The sequence below is a fragment of the Poeciliopsis prolifica genome, unplaced genomic scaffold, assembly GCF_027474105.1.
Source record: "Poeciliopsis prolifica strain line A6 unplaced genomic scaffold, Auburn_PproV2 SCAFFOLD065, whole genome shotgun sequence".
Classification (NCBI taxonomy): Eukaryota; Metazoa; Chordata; class Actinopteri; order Cyprinodontiformes; family Poeciliidae; genus Poeciliopsis; species Poeciliopsis prolifica.
The window spans coordinates 51,145-69,886 of record NW_026562440.1 but is presented as its reverse complement, the minus strand read 5'-3'; the positions used below and the strand labels follow the sequence as shown (position 1 = coordinate 69,886).

Below are 18,742 nucleotides of genomic sequence, written 5' to 3'. Positions count from 1 at the left end.
TAAATATTTTCTGATCCTTAAATTTTTTTTTTTTTACAAATGAAATAAGCCAGTCAATATTTAATTAAATATCAAAGATCTTGCCATAATGTGTTCAAATATATCTTGTACATCAGAAACTAATATGATTTTACAGATGAATGCAAGTTTATTGCAGCAGAGACTGAAACAAACTTTAAATCAAAGATGCCTGCCAGTTCTCAGCACTCAGAATAATGTTGGAAATTTAATTAATTCATTAATTCTTTTCAAAAACATTGTCACAATATATTTTGAATGATTACACAACTGAATGCATCACATATTAAACCTTGAAGCAGATGTGCTGCTGCCTCAGATGGCCCTACTAGGTGATGTTCGCAGCCTGCTAGAACAAGAATTTGAGGCTACGGTTTGAACAAACTCGCCAAAGAGAATAAACATCAGACCACTTGGCCTTTTACATTCAGATGGTAGATGGTCAGATAACATAGAAGTAAGATTTCACCTTCCAGGTGGTAGGAGGTGGATGACTTAGTACCACATGGCCCAGCTAAAACCCTCCCAGGCCGGTTTCTTTAACAATACTGATCTTGGTTTACTCCACTGACTGCCAGTCACAGTCCAGCAGAGCACATTTGGGATGTGGCAGAACGAGAGATTCCTATCATGGATGTGCAGCCAACCACTCAGCAGGATTTGTGTGATGCTGTCATGTCAATATTCAAGAAAATCTGTGAAGAATGTTTCTGACACATTGTTGAATCTGTGCTCTGAAGGGAAAAGGAAAGATACTAGCAAGTTGTACCTTATAAAGTGTCTGGAGAAGGATTGTATTCTTCTAGATAGCATACTGCTATGCTATAAATTGCTTCTTTTTTATATTCACTTATTTTCAGAGTGGCAGGTTCTTTCTTTTACCTTGTCCTTGGAACATTATGTGTGTTTTTATCCACTATACGAGCTGTGTGGTCTTTTGGCCATAGATGTTTATGAAGAGGGAACGGCTGGCTGTGAGCCAGGCTTCAAGAATGTCTAAATCAGGCTGACCTGCAGCCAACAAATACAGAGTCGCTGGAAGTAATTACTCCATCTGTGTGAGAGTTCATCACAGACCAGACACCGAGTCTAAAAAATAATTTTTTTATGTTTATGTACCATCCATGAAGGCTTCCATCTTATGTTCACCCAGCTCACGGTGTATGCGCTGCTGGCATTCAAGATGTTCTTGTGTAAAAAAAGATGAGGTTTGTTCAGATGGTTGTGGACATGAAAGAGGCGAAAACCGGCTCGTTCGAGCTCCTTCAGCAGGCTGAACCAGTACCGCACCACAGACGGGTCATCGCCGGCCACCTCAAAGCCCGCCCAGTGCAGGTGAAGTTCCAGCAGCAGCTGACCCACAGACTCCAGGACTCCTTCCAGAACAAGGTTCTCCAAAATCTTCCACTCCGCGCTCTCCATGTCTGCTTTTAGTACATCCACCTAGAACACAGGGATACAAAAAAAAAAAAAGATTTGGAAAAAATTTTTTCACACCTAGATAATAAATGAGTTTTATTGTAGCTTAAAGGCGTAACGAGTTATTGAATTCAAAAGCTATTAAAGGATGTAAAAGGAGTAAGTGAAGCTTGGCCTCGGCTGTTGCTTCAGCAGTGCTGATGATGGATTGAGCCGAGGCACAACTTGACAGAGCTTGCTGGGATGGAATGGGGAGGAGTTGTTTCCTAAGATGAATGTTAATAGCACCCTGAGGTCATATTTATGTAAATAGACTCGTGCATGCTCAGTGCTTAATGCATCTCTCCAGGACCTTGAGTTTGATCAGAGGTTTAGCAAACTACTAAAGTTGCCCTGTTTCTGACCTTTATGAGTTTAAATGTTAAAGATAAGTTTTTGCTTTGAAGAGTAAATTAGACATTATAGATGCACCAAAGATGACATTTGTGCATTTCTTAGTGTAAAATAGAAAATTTCATAAGTATATATATAAAAAAAAACTGTTATAAGTGCTCTGCAAAAAAGTGTTAAACCGTCTTTTATATATATAAGCTTCAAACTTTTTTGTAATTTTTCAAGGTAGTTATGACTGTTCATTAAATCTTAACTTTAATAATGCTTTTGTCAGCATTGAACAGAGAAGTAGTATTTTTAATAAGTTCCACAGTTCCAACAGCGGTTTGCTACTTTCTTCTGGCTAGTCTGAAGGAGTTGAGAAGTTGTGGGACTGGTGTCCCTCCAGTCTATAGAGTTGTGGTGAGGAGTAGTGCTCGGTCCCACCAGGCGTTTTGCACAGCTTAATGGTTGCCACGGGTGATAAAAGGATTTCTCAAATATGCATGGAAGAGACAAGGCAACACTCCAGATTTGTTTTTTATGAGGGAATAACATTATAACCTAATGTGAAGATCAAAATGTCGATTTTACACAATACTGCCCATTTAAAGTTTGTTTGTTTGACTTTAGTTGGTTTTTTACCCTTTCTCAGTACAGTCCTTCAATTTGAGGAGCATGTTTTATAATGAGGACTTAAGTACAAAAGAAAAAAATATAGAAAGTAAGGTGGAATACCGATATATTCCACAAATGAATACATTTGTTGAGAATTTTGTCCCACTGAACACATCATCCCAGTTGTTCTACATGATGGTGGCACCTCAACTGTGGTGAAAAGCGGCAAAGTTTGCAAAGTGTTGACTATTTGGACCGCCTTGCACATTCACACCACACTTTTCAGATTTTTATTTTTAAAAGATTTGAAAACTGTGTACCCTTCTTTTCACTTCACATGTGAGCTGCTTGGTGTTTATATATTGAATTTCAATTAGATCTATCAAAGTTTAGGGATATAACATAAGGACTGGGCAGCCCTGATATCGGGATTTTATTGGCTTTTTGTGCAGTACATTATCCAATATGCAGTTCTTTTCTCCAAACAAGATGCAACATTCGGCAACTGACATTTGTTTCTTTGTGAGTCTTTGGGAGTCTTTTGTCTCAGTTGGTAACCAGCGCTACGTAAATAAGTCATTTGGAGAACGTTTTTTTTACCCATTGCAGATCAATGCTCAAGGCAGCACAAATGCAGGCGTTAACCTTTCTGAGTGACTGTTTCCTGTCTGAGGGGCCTGGCAGAACCTTTTGAGAGGAAACAATTCTGCTAGTGCCTTTGCTTGCTCCATTGGCACACTGAGTACTCACATTAAAATCTCATTATGAGGGCGTGTGCATGGTCCCGCATCTAAAATAGGTTGACTACTGTCTTCAGTAAACCAGCACAGTGTGCCCACCCACACACTACGCACAACAATGTCATATTTGTGCATTTCACAAACTGAGTCATTCCAATACATTGGCAGATTCCAGAAAATTGGAGTTGAATTAAGATAAAAAACGCATCTATATTTAAGAAGAGGCTTTCTAGACAAGAGTCATCTTTAAATTCGTGTCTTTCAGCTGCCAGCCTAAAAAAAAAATAAGGAGGTTAACAGAGTTTACTTACTTCATAATACAAAAGTACCAGCATGAGAATGCAATATGCAATTTATTTGTAATTAATATAACACTACTGGGATTTCAGCAACACAGTGATGTGAAAAAGTATTTATTTGTCTTCTGGCAGATTTCTTGGTGAGGCAGAATTATGGACAAAAATAGAGAAAGTAAGATGGAATACCACTGTTTTCCATAAATACATCGTGGAATACATCCCACAAAGAGTCAGTACTTGCACGCAATGCCCAAATAACATTGAAACAACAAAATGATTAAACACAGGTCTGTGTTGCCACTTACGTCTCTGTGTCCAAAGTCATCAAGAATGGTGGCCAGTTTCTTGTTTGCTTGTCTTTTAGGGACAGTTGCTGGACTGGGGTCCCTCCAATCTATAGAGATGCTGTGGAACCACATTTCAGCTCTTTGTAGGTGAGGTTGCTCCAGGCTGGGATCAAAGCAATGGACCTCACAACCCGATTGTGCAAGAAAATGCTCCATGGAGTGATCATCCACTCCCAAACTGAAGACCACAGGAACCAAAAAAAAAAAAAAAAAAAGAGAAAGATTTACAATTACTACTAAAAAACATTTCACTGTGATGGTATTTTGACAGATCTGCAAAATAGGGGATAGCTTGAATGGCAGATTTAAGACCTAATTTTACACTAGATGTAATGGGATGCACTTCTTCACAATGCATTTATATCTTTCTTTTTGGTCAACACAATGTTTTCCTAAGTCTTATTAATGTTTTTATTATTATTATTATTATTTGCAAAATGTGAGTGAGGCCATATTGCTTTTTTTGGTCTATCGTCTGCCCTACTGCTGCTGTTTCTATAAGTCTCTTGTGGCCGATTTACATATGAGTGCTATATGAGTGATGTGTTAACAGTACAGGTCTAAAGAAAATTAAGAGAAAAGCAAAAAATAGAGGAAACCTATCACGAGCTAAATCTCTTCATACATCACTGTATTGACTCAATAATGTCAAAAGAAACCAAGATGTACAAGCAAAAAATTACATAAAAAATTGGAAATTAGAAAAGCATGACATGTTTCTGTTAAAATGATCTCTAAAGCATTTCTTTCTAAAGAGGGCAAAACTGTCTGCTCTTCAAAAATCATTTCAACACACCCAGAAATGACTCATTTAATTTTTCGTTTAAAATCAAAAACATGGGGACAACCCATAAAATGACCATATTTCCAAGGCCTTATTCTCTGAGGATCAGAAACATCTGTACTAAATATTGTGAGAAGCTAAAAATTTACGAATGTTTAGGATTTTTACAGCATAACAATCCACTAATTCCTTTCCTTTCTTAGACCAAATTTTAACATCATAAGACAGTGGGAGTTGATCGTACTAAAGCCCAGTTCACACTACACGACTTAAGAAAAGTCGGCCGATTCTGGAAACGTGAGAGACCACACCTGTAAAATTATAGGTGTAACGGGTTCGATCGCAGAGTGTGAGGATTCACTCGGAGACATTCTAATTCCAGATACGAAATCCCATCAAAATAAAATTCTGCGCTGCCACACCTGAATTTAGAGTAAACAAGCAAACATGGACAACGACGTTGAAGTGGTAACTTTAGTTTGCGGACATATGTTAACTCGAAAAGAACGTAACCAAAAATCAAAGCTGGATCGCGAGCAAGAACTGCTCTTCTCAACCAGATGTACTCTGTGCAATACCCCCGCCCCGCCCCACGGGTGCGGGGCCAGGCCCGTACTGCGCATGCGCGGGGCCAGGCCCGTACTGCGCATGCGCGGGGCCAGGCCGTACTGCGCATGCGCGGGGCTGGGCCGATACTGCGCATGCGCGGGGCTGGGCCGATACTGCGCATGCGCGGGGCCAGGGTTGAATGTGCGCATGCGCGGGACCGGGCCGGTACTGCGCATGCGCGGGGGCCAGGGTGAATGTGCGCATGCGCGGGGCCAGGGTGAATGTGCGCATGCGCGGGCTGGGCGATACTGCGCATGCGCGGGCCAGGGTGAATGTGCGCATGCGCGGGGCCAGGATGAATGTGCGCATGCGCGGGGCTGGGCCGATACTGCGCATGCGCGGGGCTGGGCCGATACTGCGCATGCGCGGGGCTGGGCGATACTGCGCATGCGCGGTGCCGGGCCGGTACTGCGCATGCGTGGGGCCGGCGCGGTACTGCGCATGCGCGGGGCCGGGGCGGATGTGCGCATGCGCGGGGCCGGGGCGGATGTGGCGTTTGTCAACTTCCGGTGGCTATGGGGTTAGCATTAAAAGGCTAGGAAAATGGCTCAGTCTCGGCGCAGTTGTTTTTCTTCAGTCCCTGGTTGTTTGTGGAGCAAGAAAACAGCTTTATCTGTCATATCATGCGTTCCCGACGGACACGGACCAACGGAGGCAGTGGATCCAGGCGATCCGAAGAGACGAAGGTCCGGACTTTTGCATAAAGTCGGGGAGCACTTTTGTATGTAGTCGCTACTTCACACCGGAGGATTTTGTTAGCGGATCCACCACCAGCCGCCTTAGAAGTGGAGCTGTTCCTTCCCTGTTTGCCTGGAATAACTTCTCTGAACCGGCAATGAGAGAGTCTGCTTTCGAGAGGACTAAGAAACGGCAGTTTGTCCTCTCAGAAACTAGCCAGGCTGAAGATTACTGCGGACCATGACTACACGGCACATCCACCCGCAGGTAAAATATAGTATATTGTATATATTTTCCATGTATTTTAGTGAAAGATCATTTCACTAAAATATAACTATTACTATAATAACAATATTATTATTATTATGATCACATAATTATGAGATTATGTGGTTATCTATATTGTGGAGAGATTAAGTCAATGGCTGTATACATACATGCTCCGACTCACAACATGTATTGATCTTCACAGAAGTAATGTTTCAAATATATAACTAAAACTTATTGCTAACCGTATTTTGCTATTTTATTTAGTGGTTTTACAGGTGCACTTGATGAAGCTCTGGATTATATCAAGGAGTTGGAGGCCAGACTTCAAAAAGTGGATTTGTCTGCCACACTTTTTAGCCGCTACTGTGCCTCTGATGACCAGATCCGGCTCTACACCAAATTTCCATCTGAATGTGTGTTTCCGGATCTTCTGGGAGTCCATTGCACCCTCTGCATCATGCCTGGTGTTCTGGACCAGAGCACAGAAACTTGGAGAGGAAGCATGTGCTGAAGCCAGCCCTGCCGCTGCATGCCTCTGATTGATGAGTTCCTGATGTTCTCATTCAGGGTAGCAGTGGGCATGAAGGAGCAGCTCATTGCTGACATGTTTCAAGTCAGCATAGCTACTGTCAGCCAAGTGACCATCACCTGGGCCAACTACCTCTTCATTGTGTTCTCTTCCATCAACCTGTGGATTAGTCGTGAGAAGGTAAAAGCCAGTATGCCTCAAACATTTCTGAAGTTCTCTCCAAATGTCCGTGTCATCTTGGACTGCACAGAAGTTGCTCTGGAAAGGCCATCATCCCTCACCTTACAGTCTGAAACATTCTCTGCCTACAAGAACCACACCACTCTGAAAGGGCTGATTGGAGTTGCTCCCAGTGGGTTGGTGACATTTATTTCAGCGTTGTACACAGGCTGCATCTCCGACAAAGAAATAACGAAGGTCAGTGGAATCCTTCCTCTGCTTGAGCTGGGACATGAAGTCATGGCAGATAAAGGCTTCCTCATTCAAGACCTCCTTCATGAAGTTGGTGCCAAACTCATCATTCCACCATTTAGGCATCCTGGTTAGTTCAGCAAGGAGAGAGAAGAGACCCAGACCATGCTCGGCTGCAGATCATTGTAGAGCGAGCAATCGCTAGAGTAAAGTGCAACCACATCTGGGATTCCCTGGTGCCTCTCACTTTAATAGGAATCAAATCTGGCACAGCTGTTGTGTTTTGGTAAATTATCAAGGCCCATTTTGTGTTGCAGACTAAATTATTTCTGCATGTTAATTGTTGTAATGCTATGTAAAAAGTTAAATGTCTAGACTTTTGCAAAAAATATTCAATTAAAACACTTTCACTTGAATTGCAAGGAAAACAAATCAAGTACAATTTACAATATCTAGTAAAAATAAAAAAAAACATAACTATTTCATATTTTATAATTGTACACCATACATTGATTTAACAAAATACTTAAGACAACCTCAAGGAGAAAAATTTTAAAACATAAGTTTCAAGACAACTGCAGTTAAGAAAACACATTTTTGTAAATTATCCAAGTGTGAACTGGGCATAACTTAGCATTTTTACAATAGCATAAATTAAGTGAACAATACTCTAACTATAATCTCAACTGAATATTTTTGTTACAGTTCTTACTCTTTTACCACACACGAAGATATGGGAAGAAATAAAAATGTGAAGGATGTTTATGGTAGAGAAAATTTTGTCTTGGTTACTCCTATTTCTTTAGTGTTACTTTTTTGTACTTGTTGCAGCTTGATAGGGCCATACATTACTCATTTTCTCTCTCTGTTAACCTCCCATGCTGTCATGTGTGCACATGGTGGTCTCAGGTTGTGGGCGGCATTTTGTGTGTGGTAAGCGTTATGAGTTTGAGTGTGTACAGGTGCATAAAGAGGACCTGGATCTTGTGCTGAAAGTGAGCAACTTTCTGCTGAGGTTTCTTCAACCCTGTTGGAAATGTCATTACTTGGCCATGTGAAATGCAATTATCAACATAAGTGTTTGTTCTTTTTTAAGCTTGTGAAATGGGCCAATAAAGTCCACAATGAGAAATGATGCAACTCATCTTGATTATACACACTCTGCCTTTGGTGATCTATTTAAGGTTTATATGCTGCAGTAAAGCTCCTTAGATCATCTGTTTGACGTGACTTTGCCTTTATTTGGAAATTACTCCCTTCTCTAATCCCACATTATTCCTTTCCTTTTTCTCCTAACTCAGGTTCTCCTTCTGCATTCCCATGTCTCCTGTTTGTGCTGCAACTTTACCCTGTAATTGTGGCAGTGGGAATACAATTCACTGACGGATGAAGCACCAGATCCCTGAACTCATCCCACTTGCAGGAAGATGAGAGATGAGTAGATGCGAGGGACTGAAGACGATGTCTCTTTTTACACCACTAAATGTGTCATTGACAGCTTCCCATTCTCTAGTGTGAATGACTGCAGTAGCACTGTAGATGATGGGTATCACCCACATCCCAGCAGGGAGTAAAAAGGGGGGCTTACACTGCAGCAAAAGCCTTTCTGACTGATGATAGTGAAAAACGCTGTCATTTCTTAACATTAGAGTGGCGTGCAAGAGCAGAGACACTCTGGGAGGAAGGTACCATAAACTGGTGCAGTGAAGAGAAAATTCTTTTAAAAAGGCATATTACATATTTTTTGAAGTAGTTACCTCCTGAAGTCTTAATTTATGAATTTCCGAAATGCTGTTTTTATTTCTGTCTCATTACTTTAAGATTTTTTTATTTATCATAATATTGTTCATGGTCCTCAACAATTTATTTGTTTTAGAATTTTAAGTTTTTAATATAAACTTACTTAAAAAATTCTGACCTTAAAACAGATTTAGAGATGATCAATGAATTCTCACTGAATGTTTTTTTTTATAGTAGGAAGCTAAATAATCATGTCATTTAATTCTACCTTCTCTTACACTGTTTGCATCGAAGAAAACACTTTGCCCCATTAACTTGCTTTGGATTCAGTGATAATAATTACAGGGTTATATAGCCTGTACACAGTGTGTTAGAAACTACATTTCCTCAGACAGCAAACATGGTCCATTCATAATAAAGTGAAGGTATTTTTACTTCCCTGCTGAAGAGCTAGCCTACATAAGTGTTCTAAATTTGTAGCTGCATGGCCTTGAATCTTCAAGGACGGTTGTGCATCAATTTCAGGGAAGAAGCATCTTTTCTGCACTTCAAGACAAGTTGATCGTAGTTCAGCAGGAGATGGTGAACTCTGATGAAAAAAATAATGACTGCTTTTGTAAACGAGGTGGGTCTTTTCATACCGTGGTAAAGGAATGGAAAAACCTCCTCATATTGTAATGTAAATTATAAACCGAAGTGACAGAGCTCATCAGCAGAGTGACATCTAGACTGCTGGCACAGACGCACACAAGCTTGGAACGAAAGAGGATTAAAAATTCAAACACAGACAGACCACAAATCTGTCTCAATCAGTCCATCTGTTTAAAAGGACATAAGGGAGAGTGCTCTATTGACCAAACATGGAGTCAAATGTGCCAGTCCTTCCACTGCAGACATTAAACAAGCGGCAAGATGAAAAATAGGCATACGCTAGATTTCTGCTCTCATTTTGTTGAGCCCACCAAAGGTCACACATGTCACTGAGGTTTTCATTCAATCATGACCAAAAGACTGTAAAGAAAAAATAAGTATGGTACATGCAGCATAAATCCAGACTTGTTTGCACCTCTGATAAAGATGAGTAAAAGGTGGTGGAACAAATCAAGCTCCTCGCAACATATTATCACCTTGAAAAATCCAACCTTTAATTTGAGTCTGTTTATCGAGGATGAAAAGAATTAAATCTCAATTAAAAATTAAATTTTAGAAAATTGTGGTATGACAGCTACAGTACCTTTACTGCTGCTGGAAACACTTCTTGATACAATGTGTATTCTACTTCTAAGACATTTCACAGGGTTGGGTCATAGATAAGGGTTGTCTCTCACCAGTCCACCTATACAAGGTTTAGGTCTGGGGATGAGAATAATTAATTTTTTTTTTTTTTTTTTACAATTTCTGTGTATATTTAGCCATATTATTTTGATCAACCTGTGTAAAGACACAATGACAACCTAGTCTCAGTTTTTTTTCTCCGAGTCCACCAGATTTTTATTTTTAACTACCTTGTGTTTCCAAGTTCATGAAGTCATACCCCAACAAGGTTTAACAAACTCCACATGCTTATGTTTAAGATGGTAGTGCCATTGAACATAACTGGTAGATATTTATATATCATCTAGTGGTTGTTAAAAAGCCTCCATGACCTCCAAATGTCAATCTTTGTGCAGCCTTCTAACAGTAAGCTTTGGAGATTTGGCTTCACTTCCTTACTTTTGTTCTCATTGTGTGCAGTGACAAGATAAACTTTGGTACATTCTTGCTTGTCACAGTTCAAGTTGATTCAAATGTGACTTATTGCTCTAACTTTGCACATGGAGTAGCTTTGGCAAGGAGCTATTGTCATATAGCCATTTCATAACAAAGTTCAATACACATTTGCCTTATTTGAAAGTAATGTTCTCTTGTATTTTGTATTTTAAATAATGTATAAGAGAAATGTGTCTCTGTGTCATATTAAAAATGCAAGGAAATAGGATGTTATAGATTATTAATTAGAGGTTCCTGACAATTATTGTCATAATTGTTGTCAGTAATGATGCAACAAACATGTAAAACAAACACGCAAAAATACTGTATAGTATTTTTCTCCCATTGACTAATTGTATAAAAATTAAAGGCAGTATACTTTCTCAGAATTTTTCAGTATGAGATCATGCTACTGCAATAAATAAGGAATTTATTTTAAGCAGTTGTAAAAATGAAAAATGATGCTCATAAACTGAAGTTGACCTTCAGTGATCAAGTCTCTGCACTTCCATTCACCTATTTACATCCAACTCTTACATCTGATTATCTGGGCGACACTTTTCTTAGACACTATGCAAGAAAGAGCTGTTTCATTCTCAACTAGAAAACATCAAGTCAAAGAGGGAAGTGTAGGAAGGTTATGGAAAAAAATGAACTCTAAATATAAATAGTGGGGGGTTTAGAAGGTGGATAAGTGATCTTTCATGTGGAAAAACATCCTGAATCCATCCCTCTCCACACACAAGCGATAAGCAGCCGACCAATTAGAGGGCAGCTGCTCATCTTGTCCAGACACAGCTGCCTTTAGCTCATTATCGACTGAGCAAATGAGGTCCATCAACTGAAAACAAACGGGGCACAGCTAGTAAATACATACTCCGAGATGTGATGACTTCAAGGCTGTACACACAGACACCTGTGTTTTGCATTTCTTTATAACCCAGCTCTATGTGCAGCTGTGAACTGTAGCTTGAATCTAAATAAAGTGGTGGAAACCAGTCCTGATAGCAGGATGTTCAGCATGCCTGGCTTTGTGTCAAGAACATGACCAAGAACTCGGTTGGTGTGTGCATAATAGTAGGAGGTCAAATTGGGAGCATATCAAACAGCACGGCAGAGTGAAATTTTCAAGGAAATTTCTGTCGTCGTCTTCCTTTTATTGCCTTCATTGCCAGAGTTGAGGAGTGACTTGAGCGTATTGATTTCATCGCAAAGCTCTCCAAGGATTAATTGGACTGCAGAAAAAAGTGAAAAGAAAGTCTTTGTTCCCTTAAAGCAAAGAAGTAGTGACTCACATAATATTGCCATTCAGATTGAGTATCCAAATGTTTTCCATTGGCTGTTTTTCCAGTTATTGTTTTACTTTTCTGTCTTATAAGCTAAGCCTGGTCCGCTGTCTACTAATATGATCAAAATATTAGTTCTTACATTCATTTGCTACTTTGTGCTAGCTTAAAATACAAAAGGCAAAACAAGTTTGTGATTTAACCAGACGAAATATTAAAAAGTTCAAACAGTGTGAATATTTTTACAGAGCATTGTCTTTTCTGATAAATAGAGATTTTCATCAGTCAGCCTGAGAGTGTCACCATCTAACTTGTTTCCTTTTTTCCAGTGAGAACCAGCCATGAAGAATCAGGAGTGAACTGACCCCATTGAGGGTCTTTGTGTCTTCATTCCAGGACACCTGTGCTGTCTCTCAGTAGTCAAATTAATAAGCTCTCTCACTGCAGAAAACGCCTTTCAGGTGTCTGTTAACCCCAGCCAGAGGGAGGGCAGGCAGGGCAGAGCCCGCCAAGATAAGATGATCCTCGACATAATTCAGCTGGGAGGATTTAACCCTCAATCCTCAGGGAGGCCAAACACCTTAGTGATTCGGTGGACCTCATTCAAAATGACTAGATAATAAAATAAATCTTAAAAAAGGTTAAAATGATTAAGTGTGATTAAATCACATTCTTTTGAGGATATAAATACAAAATATGATAAGAGATAGACATGGGAACAATTCTTTATAAAGAACTAAATAACTAAAAAAAATAAAAGGGATCATATTTTTGGATGACAATGAGTGATGTAGAGATGGTTACATTATTTTTTAAATATCTATATGTATTTACACATAAGGAATAAATCATTTTGCACTTTAGCTTGGCCCCTTACACAAATATATTAAACATGCACAGCATGGATGAGTAAAGGTTTTCTTATACCCACCCGAAAGAGTACACTCTACAGTTCTTGCTCTTCATCCTGTGGGTTATGCTGAATTTTGGATCGAGGCACACAGCCCAGTCACCAGTGGATGCTCCTGTAGTGGCATCATTATTAACTGCTGACGCACAGGTTACCTGGATACAAAGACACACAATATGTGCAGTTGTCGATTTGGAACAGTTATTAGTTTTAACATGAGAGTATTTCAAATACTGAAGCATTGCAAAAGCCGTATTCACAAAGCGAAAGCAGGCCCTGATTTGGAAATTAGTACTATTGGCTCACTTTTGAGTTTATGTTGTATTAAAATAAATCATCTGTTAACAGATAGTGGAAAAGAACTGATGACTCAATCTATTAATCTGTGATCTGTGTTAAATTATACAACATAAATCTTCCTATAAAAGTCAACAGTGGCTGTTATATTAGTATTGAATCTAATATGAGTTTATTGTGTGTGTATTTGCATGCATATGGAGTCTTGTCTCTTTTGATTGAACATACTAATATCAACATATTTTTTTATTATTGCTATAAATAACTGCAAACGGCTGGAGAATTTGACCACAGCAAGTGAAGTGTGACCTCTGTAGTTCGATCTCATTATGATAATACTCCACATGACGTACAGCTGGGGTTGCAGCTCAGAGATTGACTGACATTTCTTGGTCTTCCAGGGATAAAACACAGCAGGACAGCAAAGATGATGAGAAAGACATCAAGATTTCAAGGTTTTTATATTCCATATAGTAATTCATTCCTTAAACTATGATGGATCATTTTTCTTTCTGGCTCTCATGACAGAATTTGAAGCCAAATTCAGTATTTAATGTCTTAATACATTAAATACTGAAGCTTTTGGAATAAAAAACTAACAGGGTGTTTATAAATATGTATTAAAAAACCCTCGAAGAAATATTAAAAACATAGATCGTTAGTCTATAGATCGTTAGTTAGTCATAGATCAACTGTTTTGCACATAGCTGAGGTTTTAGCATGAGAGCAGGTTGTTCAAGCTAGTCTCTTAGTTCTTCAGCTTCAGTTTGCACAAGGAGGAACCTTGTTGGCACTCACATCATGATGCGGAGCTAACATCTAACTCTGTCTTACACTGAGTGCAAACACAACGGCATGCCTGGAGATATGTGTGTGTTCCTTCATACTCTGTGGTGTATAATTAGCTTAAAGTGAACAATCAGTGTTAACATGCAGAAAAATGACTGAGAATGTGGGTGTGATTAGCCCTTTCATAAAATAAATGACTTGCAATCTCTTACAGTCACTTGTAAAATTACAGCCATTGTTGGCTAAAAACTGACATTTGAAGCCACATTATGTATGTTTGCATCCGCTGCCAAAATTGACATGTTTACAGTTTTGAAAGATCACCTTGCTTTGGCATTAAAGAAATTCCAATCATGTTGTTCAAGCAGAGACGCACCAGGTTAGTCAGGCTTCCTGTCATCTCTACCTTCAGGGTGTTTTGTTGTACCTAACATTGAAATAGCCCTGGTCTCAGGTATTACTTGAATTAATTTTTGAATTTTAAACATGCGCCACAATGTCCGACACTGATAATGTGCACCCAGCTGCAGGCATCATCAGCATATAATGTTCTGAATCGGGAACTGACCTGCTGACTTACAAGCATTGTAAGACAGAAACATCACTTAGAAAAAGTTATTTTTTTAAGCTTATAGTTTGAATTGAATACCAATTTCTGAGAACATACGAGGAAGTGTCCCTGCGGTGTTTGTTATATACCTTTCAGAGAACGCTTTCTCCTCTGTGTTTCCCAGTGTCTGCTTAGATGCTGCTGACTGCTGTTGATTGGACAGTTGTGTTGCAGGCCATCTCTCAGAGTAGCAGCTTCACCAGATATTGTGTCAGTCAGCATTACAGCTGAGGATGCAGAGGATTCCCGCATAGACAGCTTCCACCCTCGTCTGTCACTGTCAATGACGGACAGCTCCCTTTCACTGCTTCCCACAAAACACACGCTATCTTCCTTCTTCTTCTTGCCATTCTCTCTTGCTTTCCCCACATGCAAATAACCAAAAAGTACCCATTTTCTCTCTCTCTCTCTTTCTCTCTCTCTCACACACACACACACACACACGAGCTGAATCTGTACTTTGTTGAAGTTATAAAGTGATGATTCTTAGTAATTTGGACCCAGACTCTCTTTGTTCCTGCTGCCTTACAAAAGAGACACAGATAAGATTCCAATTTATCTCCAAGACAAATTCATTAAAGTGAAAATGCCAAATTTAGTTTTGGGTGATGAAAACACAAGTCTTCAAATGGGTTTGGTGTGGGAACAAAGAGAAAATTATCTCTCAGTGCCACAGGCCTACAGAATTTCTTTTTAATCATGATGCAGAACATCTCTATTGATTTGCTGTAATTGATACTGATATAGAAGAAAAAAACAAACTACAGCATCTCATTGATTCGGTCTGAATAGAGGTGCTGTGAGATCCATCTATGTTGTAATCAATAGAGTAATGAATTACAGTGCACGACTGAGTGAGACAAATAGCTGAGCTGCATATAGAAGAGATCTATGTGTCACTTAACTGTAGCCTGAGTGGTACAACCTTGTTCTGGTGTTAATTATATGACCTGTTTCTCCTTTAGCACTAATGTCGCATTCAAATATCTGCGTTGGCAAATAACCAGAGTCAAAGCTGCCATTTTGTGTTTCTGAAAACCACATATGCTCTCAGCATTAACAAAATCCCCAATTTTTAGTCTTCTTCAGGTGACTCAATGGATTTTCTGTCGACTCTGAGAAGGCCATCAGACTCTGTGATGCTAACAACTAAAATTCCTCTTACTCACCTTTCTTGTGGACACCTACAATATCAAATTTGGATTCATCAGGCCGTGGCACATTATCCCACAAGGTTTTAGCTGTGGAAGAAAACACCTGCCTTGCAACTGTGCACCTTGTTCCAGATATATGGAGAGGGTAGGAAATTGTTATTCCATGTAGAAGGCAACCATTGTTTGACAGAATTTCTTGAAGCTCTCTTAGTGTTACTGCCGACCTCGTGGGAACTTCCCTGACAAGTTGGAAACAGATTCTTACAGGTTTTAATTTTTTCCTTCCAAAGGATATGTTTGTTTTTTACTTTTACTTTTAAAAGATAATTACCACAACACAGAGATTCATTAAACTTAATGATATTATAGAACATTTATTTTACTTTAGTAACACATTTCATTAACATGAAATACATCATAAAGAGAGTTGCTAATTGTTTAATTATTTGATAAAAGGGTGGTATATATTTTTGAAAAACTGAGATTAGTAGCAATGGATTAAGCAGCATTAGTACCTCAAAATAAGATTGAACAGTAGAAAGAATTCAGCAAGATAAAGCTGGGTCTCCATATTGTGCTGCTTTGTGTTGTATCAAGAAGTCTATACTTTATATGCAGTCTTCTTGAGTTCAACAAAAAGAAATAAGAGTGTCTCTTGCTGTTAATTGCTGCTATTACTAAAGAATCACATGTACATAAAAAAATAAAAACTGCTTCATCCTACAGAAAATTATTTTAGGCAACAGTAATCCTTTGACCAATGATTCACCTGTGGGGTTGTGATGTAGCTGAGGAACCTTTTAGCTTCATCCTCCAGAGAGTGGTGCTCACTTGCCCAGGGCTGGAGATTTATATGCCAACGCAGAGCCTGTAGGTAAAAACACAAACATACAATGTGTGGGGGACAAAAAGAGAAAAAAAATATAATTACATAACCTAAGTGGGGCACGCTCAAGACATTCACTGCAAGGGAAGGGGTAGAGCTTGATTATTTCAGGTATCATAACCCACTTGTGCATACCCAGTGATAGAACTGGGTCATAATGTACTCTGAGAGGACGTGTAACTGCACGTACATAAGTAACAAACTCTCACCATTTGCTACCAATGTTATTTTACTAAAATGATATCTGGCATTTCTGTGAGTTTACAGTCTTCACAGTCCTTGAATTTTTTTATTTTATGTTTTTCAAATTATAACCACAAACTTCAAAGTACATTTTGTGATTACATGTGACAGAAAAACCAAAGGGAAAGAAAATGATATTAGTTGTTTAAAGGAATGTGAAAAGTTAGACTCTGCTTGTAGAGTATTTGCTCCGTCTTAAGTCTTTTGTAGCCTGAAGCAACTTTTTCTTCCCCAGGATTGCTGTGTATTTAGGTAGTTTGCAAGTTTGTTGAAAATAATCCACCTGGTTAGGAGTTTAACAGATTAAACTCCAGACGTCCTAGGAAAACTCACTCTGGGAAGACCTGACACAGCTTGATGCTGCAGTTGTCACATTCCAGAGAACTGGTAGCGATCTTCTTCATGGCCTGCTTTATTTCTACTGGAATGTGTCTGTTTATGATTACAGCAAAGGCTGTGCACCAGTGAACAATCTTTAAGAGAAGGAGCGAGTTATGATGTATTAGTTGCTTGCACAATCATTTTCATGAGCCAAAGGTGCATTAGCAGCAGCGGTATAAATTATCATGTCTGATTTTACTGCTGAAGACTTATTCCTTTCTCCAAAAGTGATGTTTAGATACTGCAGCCCAAGTAAAAATGTTCTAATATTTCATATAAATGGTTTGAAACGATCATCCTTGAGATGTATTTGACATATTATTTGTGTTTCTTTAGTTCTGAACAATATCCTTTAAGGCCACTCACTGCCTAGTGAGGTAAATAATCGTCTTCTGGGAATTCACTTGAGGTGCCTTTCTTGCTTTTCATTCAAAGCACAAGGATGCATTAAAAGCCATGACACTTTAATCTGTAATCACCTTGAATGCACCGAAACCCTGTGCTTTCTGCTGATAAATTATCTGACAGCCCCATATGTGTCATTTCTTCCTCCAGTGGTGCTGATCTGGAATCTGCTAGGGCACAGCCTCAGCTATAAAGAATTAATGGCTGCAGAACCTTAGCAGCCATTTGGCTTTTTGGCATTTAGTCTTAAGCTGATCTCCAGACTGTCACATTTCTGAAGACATGCCACTTGTCGTTTCTCCCCCCCATCTGCATTTTATCCATTACTTTTTGTGATTCTTTAAACTCTGTTCCTCTTCAGCTTATCCAGAAATTGTGTCATTATCTGAACAAAGACACAGTAATAAGTTGTTGGGAGAAAAAAAAAATTACTGTATATGGAGCTTTTTTAGACAAATCTAATTTAGCAAAGGTTGCTGATATCTTTTATGGATATCTTAAGTTTTAGCCTACAATGAAGGAAAGAATTGTCCACACAACTGGATTGTTGAGTACATTATAAGTGTTAGGATGTCAGATTGTTCTATAGTTTGATGTGATTCTAGTTTCATTATTATTCTGTTAGTTTCTTATTTTCATTAGATCAATCTTGTTTCTGCTTTTCTTTAGTTCACTTCATCCTGAGTGATTCCAATTTATTTTTTTTGTGTCCAGTTTTTCCTGGTGCTTTAGTTTAACTATGTTCCTTATGCCTACTCATTCTTTAGTGTTAGATTTATTTCCTAGTCCCCTGTGTACTCTCCCTTGCCAACTTCACTTTCTCTTATTCTCTCTCTGTCTCGTTCTCGCCCCTCACACCTGCAGTCAGTTAGCCTTTCAGCCCAGGTTCATTGTTCCACATTCACTCTCCCCGCACTTAAACACTTTGGATTCTCTCTTTGCTAGTTTCTCCTGCTATAACCTGTTATTGTCCCCTGTTTCTTCCCCGTATTCCCTGCTGAAATGTACAAGCCAGTAGTTTGGATTTATAGCTTTTTTTCTTCCCTGGCTCCCTGTGGTTTTTGTAAGTTTTTTTTTTTTTTTTTTTTTTTACTCCAGTCACTGATGCCTGTCATTCAGCTTTTCTGTAAAATAAAAATTCTAACTGCAAAAAATATTTGAAATCTGTCTGATAAAGTTGACACTGATAAATAATCCC

General features: G+C 39.0%; 1 protein-coding gene across 2 annotated transcripts in view; it reads right to left on the bottom strand.

The window, feature by feature from the left end:
• Nucleotides 1–64: 64 nt before the first annotated feature.
• Nucleotides 65–18,742, bottom strand: part of LOC129351216 (probable methyltransferase-like protein 24) — a 34,178-nt gene continuing 15,500 nt past the window's right edge. Inside the window, exons 2-5 of one of the 2 annotated variants that reach the window (XM_055020093.1) lie at nt 16,399–16,497; nt 12,801–12,934; nt 3,772–3,991; nt 65–1,461 (exon numbers count right to left, since the gene is read on the bottom strand). In XM_055020093.1, the coding sequence (XP_054876068.1) occupies nt 1,108–1,461; nt 3,772–3,991; nt 12,801–12,934; nt 16,399–16,497 (807 nt within the window). In that variant the 3' untranslated portion in view covers nt 65–1,107. Of the gene's footprint in view, nt 1,462–3,771; nt 3,992–12,800; nt 12,935–14,564; nt 14,979–16,398; nt 16,498–18,742 lie in introns of those variants that run through there. The other variant, XM_055020094.1, reaches the window with a different exon arrangement.